At 36.5% G+C, this 23,882-nt stretch overlaps 1 protein-coding gene across 5 annotated transcripts in view; it reads right to left on the bottom strand.

The window, feature by feature from the left end:
- The window catches only part of GPHN (gephyrin), a 569,154-nt gene that overhangs the window by 134,291 nt on the left and 410,981 nt on the right, over positions 1–23,882 (bottom strand). For 3 of the 5 annotated variants that reach the window (XM_049899425.1, XM_049899423.1, XM_049899424.1), the window contains exon 10: positions 15,898–15,940. In XM_049899425.1, coding sequence (XP_049755382.1) covers positions 15,898–15,940 — 43 coding nt within the window. Of the gene's footprint in view, positions 1–15,897; positions 15,941–23,262; positions 23,308–23,882 lie in introns of all 5 variants that reach the window. The other 2 variants (XM_049899421.1, XM_049899422.1) reach the window with 1 other exon arrangement.

Genomic DNA, 23,882 nt, shown 5'->3' with positions numbered 1-23,882 from the left:
GATGCATTCATAATCTATAAAGTTAGAAAAAAAACAGATGATGGTGGTCTAAATTAGGATAATGGCAGTGAGGACAGAGAGAAGTGAATGGATTAGAGAAATATTTAGGTAGAAGTCACAGGATTTAAGAAGTTGACTGAATATATACTGTGAGGAAGAGGGACAAAAAACAAATGTAAACACTTGGTTTGGACAACTAGGTGGATAGTAACGTCATTCATTGAGATTATAAATGCAGTTTTGGTCATGCTGCGTATGAGATACTTGTGGAACACCAAGAAGAGATCTATAATAGGCAACTGTAAATACAAACCTGAAGTTTAGAAAAGAGATAGGAACTAGAGTCACACAGATAGTATAGAGTGTGGACGGAAGGTCTACGAAAGAACTCTGAATAACATCAATATTTACTTAATGACTGGGCCAAAGAAAAGGTGCCTTCACAGAAGCTGGAGAAAAAGTAAACGAACAGTTTAAGAGGAGCATTAGGAGAAAGCATACCAAGGAAGATAAATGGTTCAGGGAGGGAGTGATTAAAAGTACTCAAACTTGAACTGCCTTCCTTAGGTCACACCTGTTGCTAAGTTTTCTCTTCCTCTTATATTCTAATAATGGTCCAATGTGCATCCATTCTCTTAAATTTGTTTTCAGAGGTGGCAGCCAGATTATCTGATAAATTTATCTAAGATTCATGGATTCTAAAGGCTTAATCTGTTAACAGTGTCTTCACTCTAAATAATAAAAATATTAGTCATACTGTTGTTGTTGAGTCAGTTCTCACTCATTGCGACCCTCTATGTACAACAGAGTCCTGTGTCAACCTCACAATCTTGCTACTACGCTTGAGCACACAGTTGCAGTCACTATGTCAAAACATCTCGTTAAGGGTCTTCCTCTTTTTCGCTGACCCTCTACCAAGCATAATGTCCTTCTCCAGGGACTGTTCTCTCCTGATAACAGGTCCAAAGTAAGTGAGACAAAGTCTCACCATCCTTCCACCTAAGAACCATTCTTCTAAGACAGACTTGTTTGCTCTTCTGGCAGTTCATGGTATATTCAGTATTCTTCACCCACAGCATAATTCGAACGCATCAGTTCTTCTTTGGTCTCCTTATTCATTATCCATTTTCACATGCAAATGAATGACATCCACCTTAGTCCTCAAAGTGACATCTTTGCTTTTTAACACTTGAAAGAGGTCTTTTGCAGCAGATTTTCCCAATGCAAATACATCCTTTGATTTCTTGACTGCTGCTTCCATGGGCTTGATGGTGGATCCAAGTAAAATGAGATCCTTGACAACTTCAATATTTTCTCTGTTTATTAAGAGGCTGCTTTTGGTCCAGCTGTGATGACTTTTGTTTTCTTTGAGGTGTAATCCATACTGAAGGCTGTGGTCTTTGATCTTCATCAATAAGTGCTTCAAGTCCTTTTCACTTTCAGCAAGCAAGGTTGTGTCATCTGCATATTGCAGGTTGTTAATGGGTCTTCCTCCAATCCTGATGCTCCGTTCTTCTTTATATTGTTGTAATATTAACAATAATAACAACTAACATTGAGTGCTGATTTTATACTAAGTGCTATACTATTTAATCCTCATAAAAATTCATAAGGTTAATACTATTAACCTCATTTTACAGATGAGGAAACTGAGGCAGAGAGGCACTAAGCACTTACCCAAGTTCACACACCCAGTAAGTAGAAAAACCAAGATTTGAACATAGGCAGTTTGATTCAAGAGCATGTGTTCTTTTATATGATGAGCCAGTGAGGGCAGGTGTTTGAAGCCTGTAGTTCTTTGAAGCCCATCCCTTAAAATATACTAAAAAGGCAACCACTTGCTCTGCTTATATGTAAGCCTGAATTTGAGCAGCACATCACATTTAGAGGGTACAAGCATGTTACATACAAAAAACCTTGCTTAGATTATTTATGTTAATTGAAAATTGTTTTATTGTTTCCTTAAATAAGAATTAAAGTTCAAGACCTATAATATTTTAATTACTAAGAGAATTTAATGGGCTGAATCTATCATTACGGGAAATACTCATCAAACCTGATGGTAGTAGGGTGATGGGCAGGAGTCTTAGGGATAAAGTTATTAACATTAAAGTGATGCTAACAGAGAGGAATGGGGAGTATGCAGCAATGTGTATATAAGTTTTTGTGTGTGAGAGGCTGACTTGATTTGTTAACTTTTACTTAAAGCACAATAAAAATTAAAAAAAAAATAAGGTGATGCTAACAAAACTAAACATGGAACATTTATGTATGTTGTTGTTGTTGTTAGGTGCCGCTGAGTTGCTTCCGGCTCATAGCAACCCAATGGGACAGAGTAGAGCTGCCCCATAGGGTTTCCAAAGACCAGCTGGTAGATTCGAACTGCTAACCTTTTAGTTAGCAGCCAAGCCCTTAACCACTGCACCACCATGGCTCCATTTATGTGTGGGTATTAAAAATAAAAAAATATGGAAACAGAGATAAACGGAATTATAAATAGAATAAATGTCACTATATTATAAATTTTAATTAAATCTAATTTCTGAAACCTTTTTTTTTTTTTTGCCTGGAGTGCTAAGATGGCTGGGAGGAAGGCTAAAAATTGGAAAGTTCAGGTGACCAAAATAAGAGTAGGAAACTTTTTACACGTGAAATAGAAAAAGCAAAGCCTCACAGAAAGTCAGGAGTTGCAGTTAAACTAATACATATAAAAAATTTCTTTTAATAGTTCTGGTAAGAATTTTTAATGAATGACATTCATTTCATCTGCATCCCTTTGATTTTCTTCTAGTCTATAATGAATGTCTTTAATAAAACAGTAATGTCTTCAAGTAAACATGCCTTTAAGATAAAATTCTTTTACAATTAAAAGCCCATTAAAAACCAAGAATGAGTGTTCCAGTCCTTGAGAACCAGCAAAACATTTGGCACAAAAAAGTTGCTGAGTCAGCTTCAGAATAGAGCCATAGGAAATCCCTGACTTCAGGAGCTACTCAACTGAATCATTATTCCAGTTTCTTGCAGCTAAAATGCTAAAATCTCTTAACTCATTCATAGGGAAAGTCAGTTTTGTCTTTATATAACTAAAACCCCAAAGCCTCTATTTTACTTATTTTGCATTTTGTTCAAATAAGAATCACAAATTAGATTACAGTGCAGTAAGTTATTCTGCATTCTAGAGATAACTAAATGTTGATTATTAGAGAATTGAAACATGACTTAACTATTCCACTGCCTTCATCAATGTAACTTTACTAATCCAGAAATCTTGCCCAGGAAGATAAAAGTTGCAAATAATTTTAATAATTCACTTATCATTCCAAGGACTTCCTGAAACACTAGTTAGCTCTTACATAGAGAGCATCAAAGACAGTTTACATACCAACACCCTTTTAAATCCTTGTCTCCAAATCCTTGCCTTGGCAGCGGTTTAAGGCACTGCTGTGGTGGGGTCAGGGAGGAGGACCCTCTCCTAGGAGTGAGGCCAGAGGCAGGTATAGTCCTAGCCTTCTGCAGGATAGGCACTGGATCTGGCCTGCCTGGCTCCAGCCCAGCTGAAAGGAGTCAGTCAGCCAGGGGTGCCCAGAGTCTGGCACAGTAGATTATACCGGTTCCAAACTTAACATCAATATGCTGGTTTCACTTCTAAGGCAAAGAAATACAAGAGACATTTGATCAAGGTTCCTCTGGAGATGAAATATACAGATTACTTTGTGATTGACAGTGAAAACTCTATCAGATGCTTACATGTTATGACCTATTATTACATTGTGAAAATGTACAAATATCTGAAATGTAAGAAAAGTGAGCCTTAAGTTAAGATGGAAAGAAGACAGATTGGAGGCTTAATGTTGTTAAGATGGCAACACTACTCAAAGCAATTGACAGATTCAATGTAGTCCCTATCAAAATTCCAGTAGCCCTTTATTTTTTTTGCAGAAATGGAGAAGGTGATTCTCAAATTCACATGGAACTGCAAGAGGACCCGAGTAGCCAAAACAATCTTGAAAAATAAGATTAAAGTTGGAGGACTCATACTTTTTGATTTAAAAATATACCACAAATCTAAAAAGTGTGGTACTGACACAGGACAGATATATAGACCAATGGAACAGAATTGAGAGCCCAGGAATAAATCCATATACCTATGGTCAACTGATTTTTGACAAGGGTGCTAAGTCCATTTAGGGGGAAGGAATAGTGTCTTCAACAAATGGTGCTGTTACAACTGGATTTCTACATGCAGAAGAACGAAGTTGAACCCTTGCCTCGTACCACACACAACAATGAACTCAAAATCAACCAACAACCTAAATATAAGAGCTAAAGTCATAGAATTCTTAGAAGAAAACATAGGTGTAAATCTTCAGAGCCTTGGCTCTGGCAATTGATTCTTAGATAAGTTACCAAAAGTGTGGGCAACAACAAAAAAATGCATCAATTGGACTTCATGAAAATTTAAAACATTAGTGCATCAAAGGACATTATCAAGAAAGTAAAAAGATATATACAAAACGGGAGAAAATATTTCCAAATCATAAGTCTAGTAAGTTTAATTTTCAAAATATATTAAGAAAAACTCTTACAATTCAAGAACAGTATAAAAAAGACAAATGACCCAGTTAAAACATGGGCAAAGGACTTAAACAAACATTTCTCTAAGATGATACACAAATGGCCAAACTAGCATATGAGAAGATGATTAACGTCATTAATCATTAGAGGGATGCAAATCAAAACCACAATGAAATACTACTTTGTATCCACTAAGATGGCTATAATAATAATAAAAGGAAAACAAGAAGTGTTAGTGAGGATGTGGAGAAACTGGAACCCTAGTACATTGCTAGTGGGAATGTAAAATGGTTCAGTTTCTGTGCAAAACGGTTGGTTCCTCAAAAAGTTAAACATAGAACTACTATACTACCCAGCAATGGCCCAGTGGTTAAAATAGCACAGTGGTGCTAACCGAAAGGCTGGCAGTTTGAAGTCACTAGTGGCTCTGCGGGAGAAAGATGTGCCAGTCTGCTTCCATAGAGATTTACAGCCTTGGAAACCCTATGGGGTGGCTATGAGCTGGAATCAATTCTATGGCAGTGGGCTGTATACCCAAAAGAATTAAAAACAGGAAGTCAAACAAATAATACACATACACGTTAATAGCAGTACTCACAACAGCAAAAAGGTGGAAACAATCCAAATGTCCAACAAGATGAATGGAAAAGCAAATTATGGCATATACATATAATGGAATATTATTCAGCCATAAAAAGGAATGAAGTACTAATACATGCCACGGCGTGGATGAACTTTGAAAACACGCTAAGTAAAATAAGCTAGACACAAAAGGTCACCTATTATATGATTCCATTTATATGAAATACTCAGACTAGGTAAATCCATAGAGACAGAAACAGACTAATGGTCAACAGGGGCTGGGGAAAAGTGGGAATGGGGCATAAGTGCTTAATGGGTATAGGGTTTCCTTTTGGGGTGATAAGAATGTTTTGAAACTATATAGAATCGGTGGTTGCAAAACATTGTGAATCTAATTACTGTATTTTTATGCAAATAATATGCCTCTGTTTGACAGCCATGCCCTGCCCTCCCCCTCGCCGAGGTATTGTCATAGGCTCTGCTATGTGTTTTTTTTTTTTTTTTTTTTTTACATATTGCTGTGAAGAAAAATTAGCATAGCATGCTTGCAAGGATGCCTCACAGAGAGAGGACATGGTTGGTCAGCAAACAAATGACAAAGGCATACATTATTTGTGTAAAAATACGAAGCATGTCACTGAATGGTTCATTTTAAAATAGTTATTATTTTTTCTTAATTTCCCATTACTCCTTCTCCCAACCCCTGGTGACCACTGATCTTATTTTGTCTCCCTGGATTTGCCTATTCTAGAATATTTCATATAAGTGAGATAATAAAAATATTTATCCTTTTGAATCTGGCTTATTTCACTTAACATAATGTTTTTAAGGTTCATCTATGTGGTGGCATGCGTCAGAACTTTATTTTTCTTTATAGCTGAATATTATTCCATTATATGTATATACCACATGTTGTTTATCCATTCATCTGTTGATGGGCACTTTGGTTGTTTCCACATCTTGGCTATTGTGAACAATGCTACAATGAAATTGGTGTACATATGTCTGTTTGAGTTGCTGCTTTCAATTTTTTTTTGGGGGGGGTATATACACCTAGGAATGGAATTGCTGGCTCATACAGTCATTTTAACTTTTTGAGTAACCATCAAACTCTTTGCCACTGTGGCTGCACCATAAAATGGTTAATTTTGTTATATGAATTTCACATCAATTAAAAAAAAAAAGATTGAAGGGAAGAATACTGATGACTAGTTCTGCGTGGACTTTGGCAGCAGTATAATTATTTGATTATTCCAGAGGGGAAAAAAAAAAAAGAATTAGAGGGATTATAGACCCTGTCTTCTTATGATGATCATAAAACCAAAAACCAAACCTGTTGCCATCCAGGTGATTTCGACTCATAGCAACCCTGTAGGACAGAGTAGAACTGCCCCATAGGGTTTCCAAGGAGCACCTGGTAGATTCAAACCGCTGACCTTTTGGTTAGCAGCCATACCTCTTAACCATTATGCCATCAGGGTTTCCTTATGATGATCAATTAGATCAACTATTACCTGAAGACTTTATTCTTGGAATAGAAGACAACATTTCATCCCTAACTCCTATAGAAGTGAAGCGTGAATAAAACGTGAACTGCTTTAGTCATTTTAGATTTGGATTGAGTTGTTTCTTTGAAAATAATTTATGAACTCTATCTAGTTGGTTAAAACCAAAAAAGAAAAACCAAACCCACTGCCGTCAAGTCGATTTCGACTCACAGTGATCCTACAGGACAGAGTAGAACTGCCCCCACAGAGTTTCCAAGGAGCAGCTGATGGATTCAAACTGCTGACCTTTTGGTTAGCAGCTATAGCTCCTAACCACTGCACCACCAGATTTCCATCTAGTTGGTTAGGGTGTTGTTAAAAAAATCTTTGCCTACCTCACAGGTACTCATGCTGACCAACACTTGGAGATTGTAGCTGTTGTTGTTAGGTGCTATCAAGTTGGTTCTGACTCATAGTACAACAGAATGAAACACTGCCTGGTCCTGCACTATTCTCACATTCGTGGCCATATTTGAGACCATTGTATCAGTCACTGTGTCAATTTATCTCATTGAGGGTCTTCTTTTTCGCTGACCCTCTGCTTTACCAAGCATGATGTCCTTCTTCTGGGACTGGTCCCTCCTGATACCATGTCTAAAGTACGTAAGATGAAGTCTTACCATCCTCCCTTTTAAGGAGCATTCTGGCTGTAGTTCCTCCAAGACAAGTATGTTTGTTCTTCTGGCAGTCCGCGGTATATTTAATATTCTTCCCCAACACCATAATTCAAATGCATCAATTCTTCTTTGGACTTCCTTACTCATTGTCCACTTTCATATGCACATGACGTAATTGAAAATACCGTGGCTTGGGTCACATGCACCTTAGTTCTCAAAGTGACATCTTTGCTTTTTAATACTTGAAAGAGGTCTTTTGCAGCAGATTTGCCCAATGCAATATGTCATTTGACTTCTTGACTACTGCTTCCATGGGCGTTGATTGTGGATCCAAGTAAAATGAAATCCTTGACAACTTCAATATTTCTATTTATCATGATGTCGCTTACTGGTCCAGTTGTGAAGACTTTTGTTTTCTTTATGTTGAGGTGTAATCCATGCTGAAGGCTGTAGTCTTTGATTTTCATCAGTAAGTGCTTCAAGTCTTCTTTATTTTCAACAAGCAATGTTGTGTCATCTGCATATCGCAGGCTGTTAATGAGTCTTCCTCCAATCCTGATGCCACGTTCTTCTTCATACAGTCCAGCTCCTTGGATTATTTGCTCAGCATACAGATTGAATAAGTATGGTGAAAGAATACAAACCTGACTTTTCCTGATTTTAAACCACTCAGTAACACTTTGTTCTGTTAGAATGACTGCCTCTTGATCTATGTACAGATTCCTTATGAGCATAATTAAGTGTTCTGGAATTCCCATTCTTCTCAATGTTATCCATAATTTGTTATGATCCATACAGTCGAATGCCTTTGCATAGTCAATAAAACACAGGTATTCTCTGCTTTCAGCCGAGATCCACCTGACAATAGCAATGATATCCCTCATTTAACATTCTTGTCTAAATCTGACTTGAATTTCTGGCAGTTCCCTGTTGACGTTCTACTGCAACCATTTCTGAATGATCTTCAGCAAAATCCTACTTGTGTGTGATACTAATGATACTGTTCGATAATTTCTACATTCTGTTGCATCACCTTTCTTTGGAATGGGTACAAATACGGAACTCTTCTAGTCAGTCCACCAAGTAACTGTCTTCTAAATTTCTTGGCATACATGAGTGAGCGTTACATTCCTTTGATGAAATATCTCAGTTGGTATTCCAACAATTCCTGAAGCCTTGTTTTTCACAATGCCTTCAGTGCAGCTTTGACTTCTTCCTTTGATACCATAGGTTCTTAATTATATGCTCCCTCCTGAAATGGCTAAACACTGACCAATTTTTTTCGGTACAGTCTGTGTATTTCTTCCATCTTCTTTTGATGTTTCCTGCATCATTCAATGTTTTGCCCATACCCAACCCAGTGCCATCCATAGAATCATTCAATATTGCAGCTCAAGGCTTGAATTTGTTCCTTAGTTCTTTCAGCTTGAGAAATCCTGAGTGCGTCCTTCTTCCTCTTTGCTTTTCTAACTCCAGGTCTTTGCACATTTCATTGTAATACTTTACTTTGTCTTCTCAAGCCGCCCTTTGAAATCTTCTGTTCAGCTCTTTTACTTCATCATGTCTTCCATTCGCTCTAACCACTCTACACATTGAAGTGCAAATTTCAGTCTCTTCTGACATCTATTTTGGACTTTTCTTTCCTTCCTGTCTTTTTAATGACCTTCTGCTTTCTTCATGTATGATATCTTTGATGTCATCCCACAAATCATCTGGTCTTCCGTTATTAGTGTTCAATTCGTCAAATCTGCTCTTGAGATGGTCTCTATGTTCAAGTGGGATATATTCAAGATTGTACTTTGGCTTTTGTGGACTTGTTTTAATTTTCTTCAGCTTCAGCTTGAACTTGCATATGAGCAACTGATGGTTTGTTCTGCTGTCAGTTCCTCACCTTATTGTGACTGACGATATTGAGCTTCTCCATCGTCTCTTTCCACAGATGTAGTTGATTTGATTCCTGTGTATTCCGTCTGGCAAAGTCCATGTGTACAGTTGCTGTTTATGTTGTTGAAAAAGGTTATTTCCAATGCATAGGTCATTGATCTTGCAAAATTCTATTATGCGATCTCTGGCGTCATTACTATCCTCAAGGCCATATTTTCCAAGTGCCTATCCTTTTTCTTTGTTTTCAATTTCTGCATTCCAATCACCAGTAATTATCAATGCATCTTGACTGAATGTTTGATCAATTTCACACTGCAGAAGTTGGTAAAATCTTCGATTTCTGCATATTTGTCATTAGTGGTTGTTGTGTAAATTTGATTAATAGCCGTATTAACTGGTCTGTCCTGTAGATATATGAATATATCCTATCACTGACAGCACTGTACTTCAGGATAGGTCTTGAAATGTTCTTTTTGACAATGAATGTGATGCCGTTCCTCTTCACTTTGTCATTCCCGGCATAGTAGACCATACGATTCTCTGATTCATGGGAACCAAGAGCATTATTCAGTATATTGGCACATCCACCCAGTTAGGAATTACAGAGAACGGGAAGGCCATTCAGGACACATGTCACTCTGGTAGTCCAAAAGTGGACATAATGACCCATCATTCATACTAGCAGTTGCCTCCTCAGAAGCAGACTTCCATTGTTCTAACATTCAGATTAAGCTACTCTCTGGAAACAACAGGCAAGAATCTGGGTTCCCTGAGCTTCTGTTAAGGTTGTTGGTATAATTTGGGAAGGGTGATGTTTAGACAACATGATGAACATAATTATGTCACTGAACAGTACATGTGAAGATTTCTGAAATTTCAAATGTTTTGTTATGTATATATTTACCACAATTTAAAAAAGAAAAAAACGTACTTGTACAACTTACCTTGTACCGGTCTTTGTAACAGTTCCATCCTCCCTATCAAAAAGTGCAATGAGTGGGAATATGGATTTGTTCAGGAACTCAGGGCCGTGAATAGAATAGTAATTTCCCACTTCCATGTATTACCCATCCCCAAACCTATCTTCATATTTGACAATTGTAGATTGAGGCTACCTATCAAGGCTGCATATTTGACAATTGTGGATTTAGGTTCTGCTTTTTTTGTTTAGTGGCCCTTTATTTCAAAATAGTCAATATTTGTTTACCTTCTCCTGAAAAAATCAACAATATACCTAGACTGTTATGCTTCAGAGGTTTACTGAAATATTCTCCCACTTTTCACAAGTTCTCAACCAGCACCTGAAGTATCTTAATTTTCCTACTCTGGGCCTACCTAATTATCATAAAACTTTACTCCTAGAATGTGGTCCTTTGCCAGAGACAAAATCTTTGCCACATGGCAGAATTCACTGAGGTCACCAGAGCCTGTCAATTAGCTAGAGATAAGAGGATTAATATATACATTAATAGTAGATAGCTTTTGGATTAGTCCACGATTCTGGAAAGCTTTGGGAACAAGGAGGAGTTTTTGACCTCAGCAGGAAACTCAGTGAAGAGTGGTTAGCAATTTAAAGAACTTTTGAGTGTTCCAATGCTTTCTAAGGAGTTGGCTGTAGGGGCTAATACAAAAGGAGATAAAATCGAGGCTAAGGAAATGCCTGGACTGAGCATCATGCCAGATAGGCAGCCCTCACTAAGATTAAAAATATAGCCCTTATAATACCTCAAGAGATGAAATCTTTGGTTTAAAAGTAGTCAAAGAGGTTATTATAGAACACTAGCGATTAGCTCCAGAGTCAGAAAAGAGGTACTGGTGGAAATCTGGATGTAAATTGCACAAGGATAATCTAACAATGGCTCTTTAGTAGCAATGCCATCAAATGAAATATTACAAAAATATTTATATGAAATTACCCACCACTGCAAAAACAAATTAGCCACTCTACATAATTAAAATTTGCAGGTAAACTTTACTATGTCTCATCTGTCACCAGTGTAATTCTAGTGAAACTAAAAAGGTAGTATATAGATAAGAAACCAAATGAATACCTCCAAATGGATTTCATACCACTACTCTCTGCAGTAGGTTTTGAATATCGTGGTCATTGTTTGCTTATTCTTGGGAAGGAATGAAGCCTTTCCTTGACAGAGAGCTACAGCTCTAACAGTAGCAAACACATTACCTGAATTTTTGTTCTGGTCTCTGTCTCTGGCTATAGAGGCACTCATTCTATTTGTCCTGTTAAAAGAGTTTCGCAAAGCTCTGCTGCCTACTCAGAAACTTTACTGACCATATCACTCCCAATTTTCAGGAAATATAGAAAGGAAAAATATAATTCTCGAACTCAAATTAGCAAAATCTCAGAGATTCTTCTATTTCCATTGTCTACGATATTAACTTTAATGCCAATAAGATCAATTCCTGGAGTTCACTGACTCTCCCACATGCGTTAGATAACAGGCTGGCTCATACAACTAGGAATATTACATGTGATTCTAAATTCTACATTTTTGCAAGCAAACATGGCCAAATAGTGCAAATTTTACCAACAGGTGTGAGCATCCTTTCCTCAACATCCTTCTAAAGAATCCTTGTATGACCTAAAACCCAGAGACCTAGTCTTTTGGAAGAAACATCAAAGAAAGACAGTTCTGGAAACCCACTGGAAAGGACCTTATCAGGTACTGTTAACAATTAGCACAGCTGCGAAGCTCCAAAGGTTTCATTCTTGGATTCATGTCTCTCAGTTAAATAGACATAATTCATTCTTAAATTAATGTTAGATGGTCCTAATGGATGATGGGGACCTCAAGCTAAGCACTTTTAGGGATCCTCTAGAAAAAGATAGTCCTCTGAAGGAGAAAACTTCTACTCAAGACCTTTGATCACATGAGATATTCAGAGCTTTCACCTAAAATCCATAAAACAAGAATGCTGATTGCCACACTTCAATTTGCATTCCTTTGTTCTTTATTTTCAGAGTTATTTTCTTTCCTCTTTTGCTGGTTTAAGGCTTCTTATTACTATGTTACATATATTGCCTCTGTTCTTAATATTGCTTTTTGTATCCTTAATCATTCCCTGGTATGAGTTCAATACCTGGCTATACTTTCTTGTGAACTGGCTAAAGCATACAACCAAACGGATTTTGTACACATTTTTCTTTCCAAGTCATCCAGATTCTCTTGGTTCAAGTTCCTTGTAATGAGTCAGTTGGTTTCCTGGGTAACTGGACTCAACTAGCAGGTGACTCTTCAGATGGCAAACTATATAACATGCCAGAGAGACAGAAATTTGAAACTTCCTATTACATCATATGAAAAAGAAGAGATTCCTGTATCCACCAAAATAATACTTGGACTTTTTGTGGTAACTTGCCTTAACCAAAATTTAATGAAAATGGAAATTGGATAAGAACTAGGAAACAATGGTGTATTATTTCGAGGCTGTCTCACTTGCAGATCTTAAAAGTAAGATCCTCAGTGGCTGGTACTGGATTTATGGTAGAAAAGCCTTCTGGCTGCTACCCGCAAACTGGACAAGAATTTGTTATCTTGGTAAACTGATGCCTGATTTCAGGAGAGTCTCCAACATCATCTTGGGTCCATGTTGGCCCATCAATTTCTCTTCTATGAAAAAAAGATTGTTAGATAACTTTATTTAAAAAGGGAGAGGGGAGAGAAAAAGTGGGCCTTGATTAAAGAATCAAAATCCTGACCACTCATGGGAAATTCTGGATTGCTTTCTTCTCACAAAGCCTCTTGGCTTCATGATTTACAGGAGGCCCAGAAAGAAGAGAAGACCCTACATGTTATGATTCAGAGAATAGACAATGGTACCAATGCTAAAGAAGTTGCTTGAAAGGTTCATGAAGTTAGACACTTGAGATGTAATATTGGCCTCTCAAGGAATAACGTGCTGCTTTAGTGTAAGAATGTCATTCTTACAACCCTATAGACCTCTCTGGGATCTTTGGTATTACTAAAAAAAATCCAGGAAGCAAACAAAGAAATTATAAAAATTAGGTAATATGGCTAATAACCTGGTCCTGTAAGCTCCTCAGACTGGATGTGGAATCTATTCTTTGGCTTAATTTTCACTCTTCTGACACCTGGCAGATAAAAGGACTACAAACTCTGATTGTAATCCTTCTCTTCACATTTGTGTAGCAGGGTTCAGATGTGTGATTGCCACAGTCCTAAATGCTGCTGTGCATCTGCTGTCCCACCAAATGATTCAATAAATGACCATCTAAGAAAAAAAAATAGATAAATTTAACACTTATGGAGGTTGAAAAAATCTCCCCCAGATACTTGATATACGATTATGATATCTCAGCTAGGGGTGAAAGTCTGGATTGGTCACACCCTTTAGATATTAATGGTCTATCTTCCAGCTAAGGTTGAAGAATGATCATAAGGGGAACCCTGAGACCTGATTAAAGTAGAAAGAACAGGAAGAGTACACACGGATTAGTCATCTTGACTGGGGGGAACTCAGAGAAGGCTTCACAGAGGAGATCACACTTGAACTGAATCTTGAAGGATAAGTAAGAGTTTTCCAGGAAAAGAACGAAATAGATATTTTATGCAAGAGGGAAAAGGGTCAAAGAAATAGAGGCAGTAGATAGCATTGAGGGAATTAATGGGGAACTGCAAATAGATTCCATATGACTGCAGTATGGTAGTGCATGGCTGGGGCAAGGAGAGGGAGATACAAGTAGTCAAAACAAGCAGTGAAATATTGGAGGTACAAAGTTCAGAGGTCGAACAGCTCCCGGTGACGAAAAGTATCCTGGGTGGGCCATGGGCATGGGTATGAGTTAAATGTGGTGTTGAAAGGAAAAGACTATAAATTTATAGAAGTCACAGAACTACGAGGCTCAAAGCTTGGATGGGCTATCTAACCCATTAAAACCTGTTGCCGTTGAGTTGATTCCAACTCATAGCGACCCGACAGAACAGAGCAGAACTGCCCCATAGGGTTTCCAAGGCTGTAATTTTTTTGGAAGCAGACTGCCACATCATTTTCCCATGGAGTGGCTGGTAGGTTTGAACCGCCAACCTTTTGGTTAGCAGCCAAGTGAGCTTAAACCACTGTGCCACCAGGACTCTTGGATAGGTCTAAATGACTATGAGGGCCACCTACATGACTATTTCATCATAACAAAACATGATCAGAAAAATCTGAACTATCATGGCCATTCAAAGTGATTAATAGCCAACAAGCCAGTAAGAGCATAACTGAAATGAAAGACAGTCTTTACAACATAAAGAACCATGATAAACGAAAGAAGCCTCAAGGAATCTGTTCTCGACAACAAACTATTTTTGTTCCTAATCACCATAATGATTATCAGTGGCTCATCATTATCTCAGGATCAAAAACAAATGGAAATTAATTATACGGTAGATATCACAAAATGCCACTGATTTTATTTATTTATTTTTAAATTCATGATCTCTGTTCTTCTATTTTAGTGAACACTCAGTCATCATTCTCCCCTGACTCTTAAGCTGTTTGTTTATCCTTAGGGTTTTTTTTTTTTTCCCCAATTTCAACCTTAGATCTTAGTGAGGGATAATAAGACTTTACATCTCTTATTACTGAGCAGCCTCCCTCAGATTCACATGTCTATCAAATGTTGGGTGAACTCATGAAAGTATACAAGTTAAACATGCCAGCTTGTGCCTACTTCTAAAAACTTCTAAGATAAAGGTGCTGGGCAAACAATTGCCCATCAACTCAAGGGTTTCCCAATAAGGTAACAGATTTACAACACAGTAATGGGAAAAATTTCCATTAAAGAAACTAGAATAAAACATGAACTTTTATCTCTCTGAAGTTCTCCAATTAATTTTTTGATTGCTAACTTTTTAAATAATACAGATATTCTACTGGAAACATAAATTATCCAATTTCCTAAAATCCCAGTTGTGTGGGTACCTAGTAGACCCATTTCAGTATGGTCCACCTATGCTTCTTTTTCTGCTAATGATCAGGAAGGAGGTGCGATGATGCTAATAAGCGACAGAGAACAATGATAAAATAATTAGCATTTTTAGAGCATTTTTCTCTTAGGATTTTATAGGTCTTAAGGTATTCACTGTCACATCATTTCAAGGATACAGGTGAGGAAAAGCTATTTATAGCTCTTTTTTTATAAGATAGAAAGATGAATAGTACATAAAGTTGAATGACTTCTAAGTTAATGCTATTAGTCATCAAACCAAAAAGTAAAATTAAGGATTCTTCATCCTTGGTTCAGGTCGCTATATTCTAAAACATGCTGCCTGTGAAGGTAAGGTCTTTTAGGAATTCATATTCAAAAGATGATTATATACCCTCACAGGAGTCACATGTTCTTATTCTTTATTTTTTAGTTAGACTCCTTTAATTAATTTATATTATTTTCAGTCAGTTTGTTTTCAAATAACTTTTTGGCAGTGGGGCAATTAAGGAGGAGTTCTTATCTTAGAGTCGTAGGGAAGTTTATTAGTAGCCTACTAAGAGTGCTGTCAAAGTTCTGCTCTCAACTGGCAAAATGACTAGAAAAAGGGAAATACTCATTAATGCACTGATACTAACCAATGTTTTTAGAAGGTGAATGCCCTAATATTCATGTTCTTGGTATAAACCTTCCCCATTGCTCCTCTTCAGTAGCCCATCTGCAATGATGAAATACTTACTGGCTCTGAGAATGTTCTCCTTGCTGCTGCACCTGGACTGGACCTGCAGAGAGAGTATAAACTCAGTAATTTAGGGCTTATAACAGGGATAGCCATATATACAAATTTAACGGGCAAGCTCCTGAGGTCTAGAAGCAGAGGCTTTATATATCTCAGATATCAAAACCAGTTAGTCAAAATATTTTACATTTGTTCTATGTATTTTTTAATTTATCCTTTCTCTAAAGAAACTTGACTTTTAGAAAAAAAAATTGGGGTACGATACGGCACAATGCTGCACAGAGTTTAAACCAAAAGCAATTTTTTTTGATGTATATTTGAAATCAGCATCTGTAAAATATTTCAATTTCCCACATATTCTTAAATCACTTAGCATATCTCTTGATTCAAGTAATAAAGTAATGCAATTCAAGTAATAAAGTTGTAATCAAATATTCCACTGTAGTAATTTTCAGTATATATAGATATATTGAGGAAAAATACAGAAATCCTTTTATATACAATTTTTACCTCTGATTTTAATACCTTTATTATTTGATTATAATTATAATATTAGTTATGAAAGATGCTCTTGTTGGAAATCAATAAAATTGAACTTAATTATTTACCTGTTGTTGTGTGTATATGGAAACCCTGGTGGCATAGTGGTTAAGTGCTACGGCTGCTAACCAAGGGGTCGGCAGTTTGAATCCACCAGGCACTCCTTGGGAACTCTATGGGGCAGTTCTACTCTGTCCTATAGGGTCGCTATGAGTCGAAATTGACTCGATGGCGCTGGGTTTGGTTTTTGTGTGTATAGTTTATCAATCAGCAAGTCTTAGCTTTGTGAGTCAAACCAAAGTGGAACATTCTTTTAAATGTTGCAAAACTGTCGAATTCAAGGGCCATGTACGATGGCATCCAAACTGTCGTTAATTTCAGAGAAAACTCTATTTAAGCTTTATACCTCTTCTTCCCACTCTGCAGTAGCTTGCCCAAATGGATAGATACACAACAAATTAATTTCTACAACTTAACACAATCTATTTATTGTAATGAAACAATTTATGAAAGGAATGTTGCAACTTAGGGTGGGTTATGGTTGTCCTTCCCTGAAAAAAACAATTGTTAATGTTTAAAGAAACAACAATTAAAAAAAAAAATCACAAACATACACACGAGAGAAAAAAAAAACACACACACACACACCAAAAAAAAAAAAAAGGGAAAATAATTCCAAATATTTAAGTTATTCTCTTTTGGCCCAGATTGTTTAATTAATTTAAATACACTAGAATGGAGAAGCTATTGGAAGATAATATTCTTATATTCTTTTACTCACAAGTCTTACTGAAGAACAATTCTGGACCAAATGGGAAAGAAATCAATGATTGCTTAAAAAAAACAAAACAGGAAGGGAGACATGAGAGTGAGGAAAAGAAAAGGAAGAGAGAGAGACTTGTGGGAGTGAATCTAGAAAAGAAAGTATAAGCCTATAGGGGGTGACAGTATGTAAACGCAGAATGTTCTGCTATTTCTTATTGAAAATTCATACCAAGAGGGTAAGAATGACTAATGAACTTGCTGCAAAATAAACAAGCCAGCTGGCATATCATGGAATGAAAATGAGAGTGACTATACCACTATGGCCTTAAAGGAGAAAAGAAACACTAATCGACAAGTTTAATAAAGAGAGAAACTGAGTTTTAAGAAAGTGATTCCAGAACACAAGAAAAAGCTAAAAGAGTGAGAAAAATCTGGGAGAGAGTACGAAAAGAAAGGGGGGAAATGTTGAAAGACAAAAACAGAGTTCAAAGAAGTCAAATGGAAGTCAAGAAAGTCTTCAACAGGATGTAGAAATAGAAGGAGCCCAAACTCATAGCGCAAAGCAACGTTTGCGAATGGAAAGCAGCTCCTTTGATCAGTAATAGTTACTCTTAAGTCGTAGCCTCTATTCCTCCAGAGTTCATCTTTAAGCCCTTCCAATCTAGAGTGGAGCTAGTGTATGGATAGAAACAAGAGATTTATAATGAACAGAGCAGTTCAGATGAGTAGTTCAAATTGTCTCACAAAATGTTTCAACAGATTTAAATAATGTCTAAGTGGAAATGGTGGTGAAGAACTACTTGGCTTTACAAAAACCAAACAAACTAAACCAAACAACAAAAAAACAAAACACCCTCTCCCCCTCCTTACATGGTTTAAAAAACTAACAAAAATTCTTAGCATGAATTTAATAAAGAAACTCAAGTGTTGCTTTGTGGCACCTCAGTTTAGAACTACACAAGTCAAAAGCTTTGGAAGAGAAATCTGCATAATGAAAACAATTCAATTCCCTGAATCTGAGCATTTAACAAGGTTCACCGTATAACCAATGTATTCCCATTTACTTTACATTGGCTATTTGAACCAGATTTGAGAAAATAAACTTTTAAAATCAATGACTGTAAGAATTTATTTACTTCAGTGATCTCAAATATTGAAAAAGCCATGTGGAAAATAATTTAAAAAAACTCAACTCTAATATTTATGTAGATAGCAAATGACCCTCTCTATTGCACCACGAAATTAGTCATCTTTTAAATATTTACTTCATTTTATAAAATCCCAATATGAAAACTTTTACCATACCCTCAGTCGCAATGTCATGGGATTTACTTGAAAGAATAAAGCTGAAAACAATTATTATTCTTGTTCTCAAATGTATGAATTAAAAAGAAGGTAACAGAGGTCTCTGTCTAGTTTTACAGTTGGTTGTTGTTTTTTTCTCTACATTACCCCGGCTATATTCAATGGAAAAAAAGGAAACTCTGAAAAGCAAAATAAAACTGAGATTTTTTACTTAATACCAAATTTGTCAGGGATTAATGAAAGGTATGGTGTTGGATTATCTACCTCTTTATTCTATTGGATCATACTGTTTAACTGCAATTAACATCTGACTTCATGATGTTGACAAGTAATTACTATTTCAACTCAAATCAAAACTAATGTGTAGAAACAGTACATGAAAATCAATGGAAGAAATGAAAAACACTAGAGACTTACTGAAAATTTAGATATTCATTTACTTATCAAGACTGCTTTGAGACAACAAATAATTAATTTCAACATGTGTTTACACGTGTGATATAATTTTTGTTGACAGTCATATTGTCCTTAAGATATCTTAAGACATCAAACAGGAAATGAAAGGAGAGAGTGAGCACGTATTAAATGGTAAGGAAAAAAAGTGAAAATGCCTTAAAAAAAGCTGAGAAAATTTTAACAAACAACCACAATCTTTAGATACAGTTAGAGAAGTGACTTACCTTATGCTTAGGTCATAACAAGAATAGCACAGTGTATAAAGTCAGCTCTTCATTATGGGAGGTACAATTGAAAGCCATAGGTTATAGTAACATGAATTGCTACACAGAAATGAAGACTTTTTCAGCCCAACATGAAAAGCTAACTCTCATGGGAGGACATTTCAACTTATGTTTAATGCAACATGAACAACTGAGGGTGTAAACACCAAAACACACGAATCTCACACCAATAAGAACGAGAAGGCTCAATCTCTCAGGAACACAGATTTAATCTGTGATCATAATTTGTGACACACAAGGGAAGGCACGTCACTGTAACACTGAAAGATGCATGCATATGTAATAACCATCCACTGACTCCCCCACACTCGGACACACGCAAGCCCACTAAGATACGGGGAAAGAATGTAGTGCCAAGCTGTAATGATGAAAGCAGGACACACAGAAGCACAGCAGTGGTCATGTGATTTGAGAGGTGTTCTTCCCTTAAACCATCCCATCACCACGCTTATTTTAAAGAAGCCAGATAAAGACCCCTTTCAATGCTGCAGTAGCTACGAGCCCCCAGCTTGAAGCTAGTGTGTGGAATTTTGATCACCGTTCCCTGCGATGTCAGGGGCTCTCCAGTGGAAGCCAGATGTGTAACACCAGTTAGTAGGGTACAAATGTGCAAATAACAAACATCCTTTCCCTTCTGCATTTCACAGAAGTGAGGGAGGACAGAAACAAATAAAACAAAACCCATGTTAAGAATAGGTTCATAACAATATAAGGATGTATAAATATTAAAATGGTGATTGCATTTGATTGCAGGTTAACACAACTCAGGTTTCATAAAAACTGCCTCTATTTTGCTTATCGGGCTATTTTGTATTCTTTTTCCTTGTAAATGCATGGAATAAATGTATAAAATATAGCTCACATTGAAAAATTCTGAGCAGTTGGTCAACTAGGGTTACAGTCAAAAACGAAAGAAGTCATCTTCTTTGATGAACTTAAGAAAGCCTCATCTTCCTACTTTTAGCATAATTTTGCTGTCTAGCAGTTATATTTTAAATAAGAAATTATGCTTCTATATATCTGCTTACTTACGTAATCTGAGAAGTTCTATGGCAATGGTGTGGAAAGACTCAATTTAAATTTTAATCTTTTTTACATTCTAAAAAATAAACAACAAAAAGGAATATCTATTTAGAAACTCTTAACAGGCTTCCTGTGTAGTTTTCCCTACTGGCAATCAAACTTATTTTAACATGGGCTGTTACTGTCAAGAACAGGGTCCTACCAGCTCACTAAAAACATTTTCAACTTTGCTTTCCTATCACTGATGACAATAGTTACTTCATCTATTTTATTCTTTTTCTATGATATGAATTTTGTTTCACGTGTGATATCCCAATTTAGTTAGCAGATCGGGAATTGTTCTCTCCCTCACCTTCTTAGCAGGCCAGAATATCTTGACCTTTCCTTTAGCATGGGTTAAATATTTTAGGCTCTGTGCCCTCCCATAATCTGTTTTCTCATTGGAAAAAAAAAAAAAAAAGATGGTTGTGGACCTAGCTCAAAGTATCAGTGATTTGTTTTTTTTTTTTTAATTTTGTGTCAGTGATTTTTAAGCTATAAAGGTCAAAACAAACGTCAGTAGTTGTTATGATCAGGGGAGCCACTGACAGCTATGATGTAACTGTGATCAACAGCCTCCTTATTGTTATTCCCTCATTAGAGGAGACAAGGAAAGCTCTTGTTTTTGACTCAAAGAGAGAGAGAGAAAAAATTCCATGTACAGTGATATGTTTTTCAATAGGTATTGACCAGAACTTTTTAGACATGCTACAGCTATATAGCCAGCCATATGTACTGACAGGAAAAAAAAGCCATAAAACCTAAGACCTGGAGCAAAGTCTGAACTAGCTCTTCTAGATTATGCCTTGCACTCTTGAGCTTCTAGACCTCAGACAAGCTGGATCCTCTCCTGGAAATATGCTGTTGTTGTTTTCTGATCCAAATACTAGTTGTTCTTTAAGATCCATCTTAAATTGCATTAGCTGCAAAAAATAGTCCCCAAATTCCTCAATCAGAAATAATTTCTTCTTTCCCTAAGCTCTTTTCTTCCACAGCATTATTAAGATATAATTTACTACCAGAAAATTCACTCATTTTAAGTATATAGCCCGATGAGTTTTAGCAAATGTTTGTGGTTGTGCAACCATCACCATAATCTATTTTTAGGTTTCCTTAAATTCTTAATGCATTTTATCTGAACCTCCAATCATAGTTACTAGTATCATAGTTATCACATTACTCATGTTTCAATTATTGATGTGAGTTTCCAAATAGACTGTAAATTCTTGGAGGGAAAGGGCCATGCCATTTATTCCTTTTATATTTCCCACTGTATCAAATATAGTACTTTGTACAGAGTAAATATTTGCTGAATCTGAATGTTTAGTTTGTGGAAATTATTGTTCTTTTCAATTTCAGCAGACTAAAGTTTATTTTTGATATTTAAGTATGACCACAGTCATTCCTGTACTATGTAAAGCTGTTTTATCAGCTTTAAAATGATTTTTACTTAATTGAACCTTGTTAGTGAGCTAGCAAATGGAAGGTATGTGGGTTATAGCTAAGAGACATCTTGGTGTCTTACAGGATGGTCTCAAGAATTCAGAAAACACATTACTATCAATATTACTTAAAAAAACAAACCAAACCCATTGCCGTTGAGTCAATTTCAACTCATAACGATCCTATAGGACAGAGTAGAACTGCTCCACAGGGTTCCTAAGGTTGTAATCTTTCTGGAAGCAGACTGCCAGCTCTTTCTACTGTGGAGCGGCTAGTAGGTTCAAACCACTGACTTTTTGGTAAGCAGCCAAGTACTTAACCACTGTGCCACCAAGGCTCCTTAATATTACTTAGGGTTAATCAAACGGTGACGTCTGGAGTTCAGTAAAGGTTTTTCTATACTAAGGGTTTCAGCTCAGGTTAAGATGGTTCCTTATATTTTAAGAGAGCAGGATGTTCTACATCTCATATGATGAAGTCACTAGAATGACAAAGATGACAGATTTCTGATGCATCATGGTCCTTTCTGACTTTAATTATTCTACCTTACTAAACTTATTTAAGAGTTATCTGCCTCTGAAGAACAAACTTCTCTGAGTACCATTTATTCTTAAAGAGAAAGCTTAAAAGGATAGAGGAAAAGAGCTTCACTGACATTTACTCAGATTACTTGCCTCTTTAGCTTACCCAAAAACAGAAGGTTTGATTTAAACAACATTAAGCCAAAAACTCTACAATCCTAGAGTCTTAAATTCTACTTCTTTCTCTTCTCACTTCTAATGACAAAAATGGAAAATTGTTCTTGAAAAGATCCCTTCCATAGTTCCATTCATTCATCACTTTATCCTAATAAACTAAGATACAAATATTGGGCTCATCTGAGACTAATGCCATCTCATTTGTGTTTAATTGGACTTCTGACTTGACAACACCTACATTCAGTTCAAGAACTCAAAGAATTTTGGTTTATATATGACTTGAAAGGCAGTATGATAAAGGGAACTTCCTTTGGCATTCAATGGTATGGCATTCGATTCTGATACTGCTTCTTCTCTTCCTAGCTGTTTGACTTTGGACATGACATTTAACAACTTAGAGCTTTAATTTCCTTATCAAAAAAAAGAAAGAAAATTAGGTAGGATAATGTATATTACAGTGAAAGTGACTGTAAGTGAAATAAAAACCAAAAAAAGCCCAAATCCAATGCCGTCGAGTCAATTCTGACTCATAGTGACCCTGTAGGACAGAGTAGAACTGCCTCATAGGGTTTCCAAGGCTGCAATCTTTTTTTTTTTAATAATTTTTTATTGTGCTTTAAGTGAAAGTTTACAAATCAAGTCAGTCTGTCACATATAAGCTTATATACACCTTACTACATACTCCCATTTACTCTCCCCCTAATGAGTCAGCCCGCTCCCTCCTTCCAGTCTCCAAGGCTGTAATCTTTATGGAAGCAGAAGGACTCATCTTTCTCCAGCAGACTGGCTGGGGGGGGGTTTGAACCACTGACCTTTTGGTTAGTAGCCGAGCACTTAACCACTGCACCACGAGGGCTCTGTGTAAACGAAATAGAGCAATACAGATCTAAGTCATTATTATTATTCCTATGCAGATTTTAAGTCAACTATATTTTATATGGGTCTCTGGGTGGTACAGATAGTTAATGAGCTTGGCTGCTAACCAAAAGTTTGGCAGTTCGAGTCCACCCAGAGGTGCCTTGAAAGAAAGGCCTGGTGATCTAGTTCTGAAAAATCAGCCACTGAGAACCCTACGGAACATGGTTCTATTCTGACACATGTGGGACTGCCATGAGTCAGAGCTGACTTGACAGCAACTGGTGAATGTTTTACGTGGGTAGAACCGGAGGCACGATGAGAATGAAGTTTGTTCCAGGTCATGCCACGAATCAGTGATAAATAACAGACTATGCTGTGAATTTCCAGACTAACGCCTCAGGAAAAATCTGATTAAAAGTCTGAGGTTAGCTCTGTAAGGATTAATCTAATTAAAAAAATTTTATTGCGTTTTTGGTGAAAGTTTATATAGCAAATAAAGTTCACATTTAACAATTTCTATACATACTGTTCAGTGACATTGGTAGGATTAGTCTGATTGTGTTGTATGACTCAA

This window comes from Elephas maximus, chromosome 10, assembly GCF_024166365.1.
Source record: "Elephas maximus indicus isolate mEleMax1 chromosome 10, mEleMax1 primary haplotype, whole genome shotgun sequence".
In the NCBI taxonomy this organism is placed as follows: Eukaryota; Metazoa; Chordata; class Mammalia; order Proboscidea; family Elephantidae; genus Elephas; species Elephas maximus.
The sequence above is the reverse complement of the archived record's forward strand: the minus strand, read 5'-3'. Positions and strand labels throughout refer to the sequence as shown.